The sequence below is a fragment of the Ursus arctos genome, unplaced genomic scaffold, assembly GCF_023065955.2.
Source record: "Ursus arctos isolate Adak ecotype North America unplaced genomic scaffold, UrsArc2.0 scaffold_34, whole genome shotgun sequence".
Classification (NCBI taxonomy): domain Eukaryota; kingdom Metazoa; phylum Chordata; class Mammalia; order Carnivora; family Ursidae; genus Ursus; species Ursus arctos.
In genome coordinates this window covers 3,703,993-3,717,975 of record NW_026623030.1, presented here as the reverse complement: position 1 = coordinate 3,717,975, position 13,983 = coordinate 3,703,993, and the positions used below count along the sequence as shown (strand labels likewise).

Genomic DNA, 13,983 nt, shown 5'->3' with positions numbered 1-13,983 from the left:
GGGCCTAGGGCCAGGTCACAGGCACGGCCACGTGTGTTCCAGATGACAAGGATCTCCCGAGTGTGCCGCCGCTGGAGCTCAGTGTCCCTGCTGACTACCCCGCCCAGAGCCCGCTGTGGATCGACCGGCAGTGGCAGTACGGTGGGTGAGCCAAGAGGACAGCCGTGGCGAGGCCTTATGGCTGTGGTCTTATGGGGCCCTGGCATGTGGGGGTCAGCTCTGAACAACCAGGGCTCCCGCAGCGGAGGCCCCTCCTCCCCTTTCTCTGGCTGCCCCTTTGTGGACAGGAGTGGGTTGCCCAGAAATCACTTAGAGAGAAAGGGGTCTCTGTAGCTATGGTGTTCTTCTGTCTGTCTTCCATCTTCAGGACAGCCATGGTTAGTGGGTGAGGAGTGAGCAGGCCCAGCCACCCCTGGGGGCCTCTGCAAGGCTAATAGGGGAGCACAGAAGGACTTAGGGCTCCTGGGGACCCATATGGGTGACATGGCTTCAAACCAGAGGCCCTGAGAGAGCCCTATTGATGGGGACCAGTGCCCCTGCAGCTCAGAGCTGGTGCATAGGGCTGGGATCCCAAGGCTGTCCCCAAGACAGAGTCCTGGGCTCCAGACCTGTTCACATTCTAGTTCTCCACTGACACGTTTGCCTAGGAGGGGAGGCCGTTGGCCACCCCGCTCTGTGTGTGGGAGATGGCATCCCTGGTTATGCTGGCTGGGTGGAATGCCCCAGACGCCAGCCCTGTGTCTGTGGGGCAACCTGTTCATAGAGTTGCCGTATGGCCCAGTGTCAAGCCCAGCAGCACTCATGGCTCACTGCTCTGTTGCAGACGCCAACCCCTTCCTGCAGTCGGTGCACCGGTGCATGACCTCGAGGCTGCTGCAGCTCCCTGACAAGCACTCAGTCACAGCCCTGCTCAACACCTGGGCACAGAGCATCCACCAGGCCTGCCTCTCAGCCGCCTAGCTCCCCAGCCACCGGGGACCACGGGGAGAGCCGGCAGCCCTGTCAGGGCCACAGAGGACATGCACCTCGTGTCGGACATTTCTAGGTGTTGGCTCCCTTAGAGAGCCTGGGCTTAGATTAGCTTTCCTGCTTTTATCTTCTACCTTGGGGACCTGCCAAACATCCTCCCACACTTGTACATGACTGGGGCAGGTGGCGTGGAGCTGGCTGCATCAGCGGTGGGGGTTGGGACGTCCCCCAGGGAGTGGGACACGCCACAGCCCTGTGCGCTCCTCCCTGGGCTGCTGTCCCCTGGCCTCTCCAAGGCCCGTGTCCTTCCTCAGTAGCACGGGGGAGAACTCAGGGTCTTGTTAGAGCCTCTTGTGTGTGTACCAGAAAACACTTCCTGTTTCTGTAGGGGAACATGGAGAGCGAGCATAGGAAACCCTGAAAACACACACACAATTCTCTGGCACGGTTCAGACCCTGCCACCATTGGCATGTGGGGCAAGCCACAGGGAAGCTCCTGGATCCAAGGGCACTGGCCGCGTCTCAGAGGGAAGGTCAGCCTGCAGGCAGTTGCAAGTCCCCTGCCATCGCCCAGGCCTCATAACTCATGGCAATCTCCCTTAAAGCCATGGGGGTCTGCTCAGCACTGTGGGGGTGCCTGGGGAGCAGGGGCACCTGGGTGGATCCTTAGAGAGCCTGGGCTTAGATTAGCTTTCCTGCTAATCCTGGATCCACCTGTCTCTGGCACCGTGCCCACTCCTGGGTCAGGGCGGTGTCCTCGGGACCTGGCATCCTCAGAGCCACTCCAGAGAGGGAAGGCTCCCTGACAGCGTCAGTGCACCGGCCCTCGGGTGATGAGAGGTTTCCCCTTTTCTATGTGCACTACCGTGTCATCTGTGGTTCTTACAATAAATTTATTATTCCTGTGTTTGTCATGAATTTGTCCCTGTGTCCCCTCCCCTCCAAAAGTCTGGGGACCGCTGTCCAGTGAGGAATGCTGACAGGGCTGAGCCAGATTCCCCACCTTAGAGGTGGCCAGGGACACCCAGACCTTAGTTCAGCCTTTTGTGAGTGTCAGTGCGTCAACCCCACCCAGGTTTCTGGCCAAGTTCCTGCTGCCCGAAGCGAGAAGAGGCAGAGGGGAGCACTGAGGAAACGGCCAGTGGGCCAGGAGCACGGTCCTGCCAGGGGCAGGTGGACACGAAACTGACCGCCCCGTGAGCCGTAGGAAGCTGTGGCTGTGAGGCCCTCGTGGGCTGGAGTGTCACAGGGTGGGGCCCCAGAGCCCTGAGAGCACCGCTCTCCCGTGGCCGTGGCCCTCCGCCGTGGAAGGCAGGCTCGGCAGGACGGCTTAGCTGTGCCCGTCAGTGTGGAGGCCCTGTGCTCTGAGAAGGGAGAGCGTGCCGGGACCGCCCAGCCGGCCCCTCTGCAGGGAGCAGAGCTGGGGCGCAGAGCAGGGCAGTGATGCCCGACAGCAGTGAGGGGTGAGACGCACAAGTGGAGAAACAAGCTTTATTTCCAGTCTTGAACAGGTAGGCTAATACTTATTTCATAACGTGTTTTCATGTAAACGCAGAATACAAAATACTGAGCAAGAAAATAAAACATTTCCCAGTTCTGAGACCAAGCACTTTATCTGCCACGAGTTTTATTTGTCTGGAATTTCGCTTGGCCTAAGCGCTGTCTGGAGAGGTGGGCGTCTCCAGCGGGGGTCACGGGCCTGGCCGAGCCCTGCTGCGCAGACGGGCCGGTGCTGCTGGCCTCAGAGCGCAGAGCGGTGCAGCCGCCGGCTCTTCACCGCCTGCAGCCGTTTCTGCCGCTCGGTGAAGCTGCTCTTCAGGGTCTGCCTCAGCGCCGGCAGGGCGGAACGCTCCGCCACCGGCATCGGGCTCAGAATCAGGCTGTTGGGCGGAGGGACTGCAGGTCACTGCAGGCGCCCTCGGGGGCAGGCGCCGAGACGTGGCTGGCAGTTCGGCCCCAGACAAAGCGCTGAGCTGTCCGGTCCCTTCCGTCCTGGGCTCGGAGGCCACCCTACCTTCCCCCCACCAGTGGGACTCACCATTTCTTGGGGACGCCCTTGGTGGGGACCTTAGGGAGCTGCGTGGCTCCCGGGTGAAGGGCCTCCGGGTCCCTGGTGAAGGAGGAGTCAGCAGTGAGCCTCAGCGGAGCAGACCTTGCTGGGATGGGGTGGGGGCTGCGAGGGGTCACTCACTTGGGAGAGCTGGGCCCAGCCTCCTCGGGGGCAGCCTTGGGTCTCTGATTCCCTTCCAGAAGGGCCTTGAGGTGCTGCAACTGGAAGGCAGGGAGCAGAGGGGCAGTGGGCGGGGCCCGCAGAGGCGCTGGAGCCCCGCGGCCTGATCCTCACCTCTTGGGCCTGCAGGAGGTTGGCGTTCCACAGCCGGCGGATGACCACCTCACACTGCTGAAGCGTGGTGGGCTTGCGCAGGTACGGGGGCAGGCTCATGGCGGGGGGCTGCTTGCCCCTGTGCTGGTTGCCTGCCGCCGAGGTGGCCACGGCACCGGAGGTCTCCACTTCTTCATGTCTGCAACAGTCACTGCAGCAGCCCACAGCTAACCTGCCAGGGTTGGTCTAACCCCCCCCCACCTCTCTTCCGGGCCACACCGGCACCAGTGTGAGGCTGGTGCGGGGATTAGGGGTGTCCACACCACCTCCTCAGGGCCTGGTTCCCTTCTGCCGACTGGGGTGCTCCCGGCACGAGGTGGGGGTCTCCGGTGCCAGCTGTGACCTGGGCCCATGCCTTCCTCCTCTCTCAAGGTGCACTGAGGGTCAGATGGGGTTCAAGCTGCGTGGCTACCCTCAGTCCTGACCCCACGCCTGTGGAGCTGGTTGAGAGAGCATCTAAGGACTGTGCAGAGAAGCGGGAGCCTGTCCTGCTGGTCGCGCTACCCAGGGGACAACGGGGCCTCCGTTTCAGATGCAAAGTCCAGGTTCCTTGCTGCTTTCCAGGGAAGTCCCAGAAACTCAGGTGTCAGCCCCAGTCTTGCTCTGGCCTGCTGGCTCTGTGCCTTGTAGAGGCCAAGCACACTTCCCCGGGGGGAGCCCAGGAGCCCGACTTACTGTTCCCTTGGTGAAATGCAAGTTAATTTAAAGGCCAATTTACTTTGTTTTGTTTCTGTGAGCAAATGGTTTCAGAGCTGTTGTTGGCACGCTCGCGTGGGCTCGGGTCAGCACAGGGACCCTGCAGGCCCTCAGGGGAAGGGGGAAGGCAGTGCTCACCAGATGGGCAAGCCTGGAGCAACTGCTTTCACCAGGAGACTGGCCCATTTGGAAGGCAAAGCAGCTGGCTGGTTGCAGAATGTGAACCTACTAAGTGCGGCGCTGGGCCCACGGGGTCCGGGCAAGCCCTTACTTGGCCGGCCCCTGCATTCCTGTGGCTTTGTCCGGCTTGCTGTTGTGAAACAGGGCGGCAGCTGGGGTCTCCTCTTCCAGGTCCATCTTCTGGGGAACGTCAGCTTTCGAGTCTTGCTTCTTGGAGAAGCTGAGCTGGGTCCTGGCCTTGCCTTGAGAGTTGGCTGCAGCCAGGGCAGTCAGTGTGAGCGCCGAGAACCAGGGCCTAAGTCCCCCCGCCCCCTGCCTCAGTTTCCGCCTTGGAAAGGAAAGATGGTAACAGAACCCCCATCGGGGGGCTGCTGGGAGACCCGAACGAGGCTCTGAGGGTCTGTGGGTGGCGCCTGCTGACTGCGGTAGAAGCCGCCTCCGTGAAGCGGGCCGGCCCCACGTGTACTCAGTGAAGGCCACGGCTGGGGGTGGCCCCACAGCTGTTCCCGGACTCCGAAGCAGCACCCCATTTTGGGCAAAATGACACTGAATGAGGGTCTGGGACCAGACCCGCACAGGTTTCCTTCCCAAGGACAAGGCCCACTGCCTGCCTGGGCCCCGCATAGAAAGGGCAAGGGCTGCTCCTGGGAGGACTCCCAGCCTCAGGAAGGCCGAGCGGGAGAAGAGGCCATCGGCTCCCTCACTCTGCAAAGGACACCACGAGCCCAGAACTCGAGGCAGGGCCGTCCCCTCTGCTTCCTGCCTGCTTGGGGGACACGATGAGCAGGGCTTCTGCCAGGTCTTCTGTGTGCCGCCCCACCCTGGAAGACCACTTAGGGAGGCTCAGAGGTTCCTCTCTCTCTGTGTCGGGGTGCATCTGCCGTAGGGCCTTGTGCCCCACGTTGGTGTTCACTCCCCTTGCAGCCAAACCCACCGGGCTTTTGTAGCCTCCCTCTGGGCAGCCCAAAGTCCTGTCACACCCTGCCCCAGCCCACTCCTGCTCCTGTCAGCTCACGGTACCTGGGGGTCACCCTCCTTGGCTCCCTTGAGCCACCCACAGAGCCTGGCTAAAGGTGCTCCCCTGAGGTGTGTCCAGCAAAAGACCACTAGGGGTTTTCAACAACCTGGTCAGCGCCCCGCACTAGCCATTAGGCCCAGGGCCCCAGTGGGGCGTGCGCCCCTCCCTTGACCCTGAGTTCACGGAGGGTGCTGGCGTGCTCACCTGACGTCGAATTTGAGACAGACTTGATGGACTGAAAGCTGGAATTGGAAATTCTGCCTCTGGGTGAACGCACAGGGCCAGCTGGAGATGGCAGGAATGCCACTTCCTTCCTAGTGTCTCCAGACACTTCCGCGCCCCCTCCCCTCCATGGGTGAGGGGCTGGCCACCTGTGCCCGCCTTCTGGCCCTGCAGGCCTGTGTGTTCATGCACGGCCCTCCCCCACTCTGGTGAGGCAGAGCCAAGGTGGGGAGGGGTGGTGATTTCTTGAAGGGCCATCCAGAAAGCAGGGGGCTTGAACCCAAAGAAGCCCTGAAGGAGGATGACCTCTTCTGATGTCCCACTGGGGACCCCAGGCACCGCAGGACTGGGACCACAAACAGGCCCTGCCACTTGCCAAGTTCACTAGAACTGCTCTTGCCCTGTCAGAGGAGGGCCCACCACCACCCCATTCTCTGTGTCTCCTAGGAAAGGAGCCCTGGACACCCCCCATGACTGGGGCATTCCAGGCTAGCACCACTCAGACTTGGCCCCAAAGGTAAGTGGGGAGATCAGGCCCAAGACAGCCCGAGTCTCCCTGGGCTGGGGTGGGGAACCCGCAAAGTGAAAGGGCTACTATCAGGATGAGGAAGGGCCGTGGATAGGGGCTGTAAGTCTCTGTGTTTCCACTTCCTTCCCCCAGCCCTCTAGGTCACTGTGGGAGATGGCAGGGAGGCTTCCGGGAAGGACTGTGCCCAGAGCCTTCCGTGCCAGGAGTGATGGACCAGAGGCACAGGGCTGGGAAGTGCTTGCCAGGGTTTCAGAGGGAGCCTGGGGCCTGCCATAGCAGCAATCCAAGCAAAAGAATCCATCAGAGCAGCAAGGCTAGGAGGGCAGCTGCTCCGCCTGCTTCCCTCACTGCACAGACCTCAGGCCTCGGGATCCCCGAGAGCCCCACCTGCTGTGCTTGGGTGCACAGTCACTCAGAGCATGGCTGGGGGCAGTGGCGCCTGTCCAGGTCCCCCAGGACCCCTCCCCACTGGGACAGGCCAGTGCGGCTAGCTGTGCGGATACAAGACACCCAGGGGCTGCTCCAGGCACCAGTAACATCCCATCAGGCACCTGAGGGCCTCATCTTACCTATCTTTGCCTTCTGATTCATTATTAGCTTGTAATGGAGATCTGAAAGCAAACACATGCTCCGGTCATTTTTGAAGCTGCTGCCACTTGAGAGAAGAGGTTTGCTTTGCCCTGGGCACTCCCTTCCAGCTGACTTCACACATGACCTTGGCAGCCAGGACCCTGCCCATGGGCCAAGTCTTTGCCCTGGGTGCCCTAGGACCAGGAATCCCTCCGGCTGTTCTTGAGCCAGAGCCTTTGGGTGAGAGCCTCGGCAGAAATCCACCCATCTGCCCATGACATCTATAGGGCACCCTCTGCTAGGTGGGGCCCCCCGCTCTAGGAGAACAAGAGGTGAGTCAGGATGACCCAGCCCTCCAAGAGCCCCTAGCCATGGATGTGCAACGTGGTCAGAGCGATGATCAAATGACACCCAGGACGTGGGCTGGCCACATCCAGACTGAGCATCAGGGAGGGACAGGGGCGAGACGCGAAACTCCTTATGTCAAGAGGGGGGAGTCCTGACACGATGGATACCCTTGATCTCATACTTAGCACTTCAAATAAAGACAGCAGGAGAAAGGCGGGGAGAAACTGAGGCAGGACTCGGTGTGTGGGGGGAGGAGCTCCAGCTAAAACATAAGGGAGAAGAGAGAGGGAAGCCAAGTAAAAGGCCTTAGGTTCCCCTTCAGGTCTGGCCCGTGGTGGTGAGGAGCCACCTGCGGGGCAGGTTAAGAAGGCCTTGCCCTGAGGAGACACGTGTGCGCGGGAGATCTGGATGGTGCCGGGCATGTAGGCCCTTGATTTGGGTGCGTTTAGTTTGTGAAAACCACTGAGCCCTTATGCTAGCACTTTCTACTTCCACAAAAAGTTTTTTTAGAACAGGCGGGCCTGACTTGCCTAGGGACGAGACTGCGGCCGGGCTTACTGTGGAAAATGCCACCGACAGGCTGCCCTGCCAGACGGCGCGATGGCCCTGACGCACCCCCACCCCCAAGACGACCCCGGTTTGGGGGCCGGTGGCGGGGGGAGTCCGAGCCCCGCGTGGCAGCACCCGGGGTGGGGCTTGCTGCCCTGTGTCCCCCTTAAAACCCTCCGTGTTCTAGAGTCCACGCGTGTGTCCGTGCTGGAGGCACCCGGGAGCGGCAGGTCTGCGTCTCCCTCGGGCTCCAGCCGCGGTGGGCATCCCACCCGCGGCCCCGCCGCCCGGACTCACCCTTGTTCTCCCGCCTGAGGTACTCGATCTCCTCGTGGAGCTTGACCAGCATCTCGGCGTGCTGCTGCTGCAGGAACTGCAGGCTCTTCTCCAAGTCCAGGATCCGCTTCTGCGCCTCGCTGTGCCCAGCCTGCGCGCCGTGCTGTCCCGGGTGCTGGAGGACTGCGGGCGGGCGGGGGCGCGGGCGCAATGCGCCGCGGGAGCCCGGGAGCCCCGAGCTGGGGGGCCGCTGCCCGGCCGCCGCCACCCCGGCGCTCATGTAGCCGCTGCCGCCGCCGCCCGCCCACTCGGTGGCTGGGCCGCCCCGGCCTAGCGCCGCGTCGCCATGGAAACGGGAGCGAGCGAGGGGGCGGGGCGTGCGGGGGCGGGGCGGGGCCGACCGAGGGGCGGGGCTGATTGTGGGGGCGGGGCCTGCGTCAAGGTCCGCCTCAACTCGAATACCCTGACTTAAAAGGCATCCTCTGAATTAAGGTGAGATTGTCGTCTGCCTTTATAGTACGTCTTAATATCTAATTTTGTATGCTTGCTTGTTTTAACAGTTCACTTTTTGAATAGATGATACGGATTGTAGATTCAAAAATGAAAAAGGTTGAGTTTCCACTTCCAGTAATTACAAAACCCTCTGCTTTATGAAATGTGCGCAAAATATATGAAACAAATGCCTGAAAGCACACCGGGGAAGAACACGCACACAGAAACTGGGCGAAGGCAGCTCTTGAGGGAAGAGCCTCTTTCCCCTGAGGGCTCTCTCTAGTCAGCCAGACGTCAAACAGGAAGTCAGGGGCCCACTGGCTGAAGAGGCAGAGGGTGGGAAGGCCACTGCAGCTGGAAACAGGGGGCAACACTGGGAAGTTGGAGCCTCTGCGGGTGAGGAGCCGGCAGCTACAAGCTTCAAATACGTGGCCGGCCTGAACTGCCCACGTGTGGGCACAATTCCCGGGACTCCGGAGAAAGACAAAGAGCTGGAAAGCCAAAAGCTGAGGAGATTCATTTGCCACCAGTTCCTGGGTAGACTGAGTCTGGAGTCTGACAGAGGAGCCTCGGTTTTCCTTCTAAACCCCAAAAGGGCCACACCTTGGGAAGGAAGGCTATGTTCTAGAAATGAGATTTGCGGTAGAACTAAGGGCAAAATCAAAATATATCCGCCCTCATTAAACTTAAAACCCAGCCTCCACAAGTTTTGGGTGATGTTCCATAATTCAACCACCTGAAGAACAAAACTCAACATTCTTCAGAGAATTATAACAGAACCCAGAGTCTGTGTCACACCATCCATGATGTCCGATATAAATAATAAATACTGGACATGCAAAGAAACAGACAAATGTGACTGAGTCAAGAGAAAACAATTCAAAAAAAATTCAGATTCAGTCAACAGAAATAGATCTGCAAATAATTCTAGATAATAAAATTTATAGGAAAGTACTTTATAATAAATATGATTAAAATCTACAGAAAAAAAGATGGCTGTAGTGCTTGGTCGTGGAGAGTTTTTTTAAATGATTGATAAAGTATTGGGAGAAAAAAAAAAAAGGAAATCCTAGAATTACAAACCTCTCTGAACTTCTGGTTTCCTGGTCTGGCATTGGAAATCATCACTCCCATCGAACACAAGAAAGAAAATAGCTGAACAAGGTGAAAAGCAACAACTCTTCTTGGCTCCATCAGAGGACTGAGATCACAGGACAAACTGCTGCCCCAAAGTTGGAGGGACAGGCAGGCGGAAACAGAATCACAATTCGCTGCAGCAGAAACCTCTGTAGGAAACACTACCAGGGGAAGAAGATCTAAACTGTAATTGATGAATTGCTGGGTGTGGCTCAGTGTGGACAAGTTTGAAAGTTTAAAAAAATCCCAGGTGGGGGTCCAATCTTAAGGGACCCTCACACCTTTGTGAGTTTAACCTTGAGGGGTGCTACCAGATTCTCACAAGGAAGAATGGGGGAAAAAATCCCCTTGTGATCCCAGCAGGAGGAGGGTAAAGTAGCCATTCTGAAATATTGCTCAGAGCATTCTGTTCTTCTTTACATGGCTTGCCCTCAAAAGAAGCTAGGATGGCCCCAAACGCCAAACCAGACCTGGAGGAAAAGAAATACCTCTCTAGCCCCCTCAAGCCTTCCCCTCTCTCCACACCTTTCCACCACATCAGTGGGGCTCCTGTATAAAAATGGGATACAAGTGAAAGAATTGCCCACCTCAGACCTAATTTAAAAAGAAGTTTCTAGGAAAACCCAAAGATAACAAGACAAATTGAAGGCACCAAAGGAATGTTTTGCTTCTGACACCTATGGCTATAGCAAACAATAAACGTGGACCAAACCCTAGCAAGATAAATATAAAATTTCACATGAAAAGTCTGTTTACCTCAGTTTCTTCCACGCAATGCATCATGTCCAACTTTCAACAAAAAAATTATAAGGCATACTAAAAGACGAAAAACACAGTTTGAAGAGACAGCAAGCATCAGAGCTAGACTTGGATCTGGCAAAGATGTTGGAATTATCAGATTGGGAATTTAAAACAACTATGATGAATATACCAATGGCTCTAATGGAAAAAGTGGACAATATGAAAGAACAGATGGGTAATGTAAGCAGAGAGATGAAAACTCTAAGAATAAAAAGGAAATGTGAGAAATCAAAAACAACGTAACCGGGGCACCTGGGTGGCTCAGATGGTTAAGCATCTGCCTTTGGCTCAGGTCATGATCCCAGTGTCCTGGGATCGAGCCCCACATCAGGCTCCTGGCTCAGCTGCGAGTCTGCTTCTCCCTCTCCTTTTGCCTCTCCCCCTGCTCATGCTCTCTCTCTGTATTTCTCTGTCTCAAATAAATAAATAAAATCCTTTAAAAAAATTGTTTAAAAAAACAGCAACTCTGTAACAGAAGTGAAGAATGCCTTCAACATGGTGGGGGAAAGAATCAATTAACTTGAAGATATGTCAAGAGAAACTTCCAGAATTGAAATGTAAATAGAAGAATGAATGAAAAAGAACAGAACGTCCACAAATGTTGTGACTATTACAAAGGGTGCAGCATATGCATGCTGGGAATACCAGAAGGTGAAGACACAAAGGTGCAAAAGAAATATTTAAAGCAATAATGACTGCTAATTTCAAAAAACTAATGAAAGACAACAAATCACCGATCCATGAGGCAAAGGGAACACTAGGGAGAATAAGCACACACAAAAATCTACTCCTAGGCATATCATATTCCAACTGAAGAAAACTGAAGATGGAGAAAATCTTGAGAGAAACCAGAGGAGAAAAAACCACCCACCCAAACAAACCAACCAACCCTTATCTAGGAAGAAGCAAAGACAGAATTACATTGGACTTCTCCTCAGAAACCATGCAAGCAGTGAGAGAACGGAAGACGTTTCACGTGGAAAGAAAAAGGCCACAAACCTAGTGCACTGTATCTAGCTACATGTTCCTTCCAAAGTGAAGGAGAAATAATAAAGACTTTCCCAAACAAACAAAAATGGAGGAACTTTGTTGCCAGTAGTCTGCTTTGCAAGAAATGTTAAAAGAAATTCTTCAGAAAGGAGGAAAATGACATAGGTCCAAAACTCAGATCTACATAAAGAAGAACATTAGAGAGGAATAAAGGAAAGTAAAAAAATATTTTCTTTTTCATATTCTTAAGACTTTTTTGTTTTTATTTTTTTTAAGTAGGCTCCAGACCCAACGTGGGGCTCAAACTCACGACCCCAAGAACAAGAGCTGCATGTTCCACCAACTGAGCCAGCCATGGGCCCCTTCTTTTTCATATTCTTAATGAATCGCTTTGTTTAATCATAGCAACAATGCATTTGGTAATTACAGCGTATCGATAAGTGAAATGAATGGCAGCAGTCTTATCTGCGAGGGAGGGAGAAATTGGAAATATTCTAAAGTCTTGCACTACCATGAAGTGGTATGGTGTTATCCTAAAGAGAACTTGGATTCTCTGTCAGTGTGTACTCAAAGGCAACCATTAAAGTAAATCTAAATAAACAGTATAATTGGCATGCTAAGGGAAGTGAGATGGAGTAATATAAAACTCTCAGTTAAAGGAGCACCCAGCTGGCTCAGTCAGCAGAGCTTGCGACTCGATCTCGGGGTCATGAGTTTAAGCTCCATATTGGGTGTAGAGATTACTTAGAAGTAAATAAAAAAAAAAAAAAGGCTCAGTTAAAAGCAGACAAGATGGGGAAAGAGTGGAAGACGAAAAGAGAAACAAAGAACAATGAACAGAAAACAGTAACAAATATGGTAGATAGTAATACATGTATTTAACTATCACATTAAATAGCAATGCCACACCTTTACCAGTTGAAAGACATAGACCACCAGAGTAGACAAAAATGAAGCTTAGGCGCGCCTGGGTGGCTCAGTTGGTTAAGCATCTGACTCCTCATTTTGGCTCAGGTCGTGATCCAGAGTCGTGAGCTCCACACTGGGCTCCATGCTGGGCGTGGAGCCTGCTTAAGATACTTCCCTTTCCTCTCCCTCTGCCCCTCCCCCCCCCACTCTTTCTCTCTCTTAAAAAAAAAAATGAGACATAATTTTATATTGCCTAACAAGAAACCCAACTTCATTCACTTATTTATTTTTAAAGTAATCTAATGCCCAATGTGAGGCTTGAACTCACAACCCCAAGATCAAAAGTCATGTGCTTTACTGACTGAGCCAGCCAGGTGCCAAGAAACCCACGTTAAATAGAAAACACAGATAAATGAAAAGAAAAGGGATGGAGAAAGATATATCATGCTAATGCTAATTAAAAGAAAGCTACAGTAGCTATAATTTCAGAGAAAGCCAACTTCTGAGAAAGGAAAATTTACAGGGATAATGCCAACAGAGTGGCATTACATAATGATAAGGGAGTCATTTCTCCAAGAAGACATACTGTAACAGCACTCCAGCTGGTCTTAAGGTTAACACACTGGTTGCTTGCTGACTTAAGGCCCTTGGTCTGTAACAGAACTAATTTAACTTTCTTTGAGATTTGCAGACCACTGGCCTTGGGGAGTAAGGGACCAGAACAGGGGACATTCCCAGGCCACAGAGGTTAGCAAGTCTGTCTGAAGACCCCTTAGCTTTCTGATCAGCACAGTAGTCTTGTAGCAAAACGTTTTTTCCTTTTTAAGCTCACACAAATGACTTTACTGACCTCCCTTTGAACATATGCAGACCTTGCCTCCACTGCAGAAAGAACAGAGTACTCTTTTTTTTTTTTAATTTTTTTTTAAGATTTTATTTACTTATTCGACAGAGATAGAGACAGCCAGCGAGAGAGGGAACACAAGCAGGGGGAGTGGGAGAGGAAGAAGCAGGCTCATAGCGGAGGAGCCTGATGTGGGGCTCGATCCCATAACACCGGGATCACGCCCTGAGCCGAAGGCAGACGCTTAACCGCTGTGCCACCCAGGCGCCCCAGAACAGAGTACTCTTGCACAACCCCTGGGTACCAAGGAACCAGACCTTCTGTCACAACACTGAGCACTGAGATGACTCTGTAGCTGACATCATCGAGTCTGCACAGAATCAAGAAATGTCACAGACCACTGCACTCCCTTAACTGATAAAAATCCCTTTCAACTATGGACTATGAGAAACAAACTGAGGGCTACAGAGGGGAGGGGGGTGGGGGAATGGGATAGACCGGTGATGGGTAGTAAGGAGGGCACATATTGCATGGTGCACTGGGTGTTATACACAACTAATGAATCATCGAGCCTTACATCAAAAACCGGGGATGTACTGTATGGTGACTAACATAATATAATAAAAAATCATTATTAATAAAAAAAAAAAATCCCTTTCAAAATCTCTGGCCCAGGCAGAAGACTTGGAGTTGGCCTTTGGACAAGAGTCCCCCTTTTCCCTAGGTGGCCAGCCTCCTGAATAAAGCTCATATTCCTTTCCAATCAAAACTCTTGGAAACAAACAAAAACAGCAACAACAATAAAACCCCTCCTCTCTTGAGTTTTGGCCTTTACAGCAATGGGCAACTGAACTTGGGGTTCCGTAACAACACCAATCTTGAATACATATGAGCCTAACAAGAGGACGGTAAAATATGTGAGGCAAAAACTGATAGAACTTCAGGGAGAAATCAATGAATCCACTCTTACGGTTGGAGATTTCAGTGCTGGTCTATCAGTAATGGACGGATCCAGCAGGCAGAAAAATAGTAAGGATATAGTTGAACTCGACAGCACCATAAATCAACGA

The 13,983-nt window shown here is 53.8% G+C and overlaps 2 protein-coding genes across 3 annotated transcripts in view; one reads left to right on the top strand and one right to left on the bottom strand.

Annotated features, from left to right (window-relative positions):
- The window catches only part of MED15 (mediator complex subunit 15), a 65,464-nt gene extending 62,889 nt beyond the window's left edge, over positions 1-2,575 (top strand). For both annotated transcript variants that reach the window (XM_026486236.4, XM_057305906.1), the window contains 2 exons: positions 43-141; positions 824-2,575. In XM_026486236.4, coding sequence (XP_026342021.2) covers positions 43-141; positions 824-960 — 236 coding nt within the window. In that variant the 3' untranslated portion in view covers positions 961-2,575. The remainder of the gene's footprint in view (positions 1-42; positions 142-823) is intronic.
- Positions 2,572-13,983, bottom strand: part of CCDC74B (coiled-coil domain containing 74B) — a 26,681-nt gene continuing 15,269 nt past the window's right edge. The window contains exons 3-10 of the mRNA XM_048221295.2: positions 7,762-8,153; positions 6,567-6,608; positions 5,451-5,507; positions 4,320-4,482; positions 3,314-3,491; positions 3,161-3,240; positions 3,008-3,079; positions 2,572-2,849 (exon numbers count right to left, since the gene is read on the bottom strand). Coding sequence (XP_048077252.2) covers positions 2,711-2,849; positions 3,008-3,079; positions 3,161-3,240; positions 3,314-3,491; positions 4,320-4,482; positions 5,451-5,507; positions 6,567-6,608; positions 7,762-8,153 — 1,123 coding nt within the window. The 3' untranslated portion in view covers positions 2,572-2,710. The remainder of the gene's footprint in view (positions 2,850-3,007; positions 3,080-3,160; positions 3,241-3,313; positions 3,492-4,319; positions 4,483-5,450; positions 5,508-6,566; positions 6,609-7,761; positions 8,154-13,983) is intronic.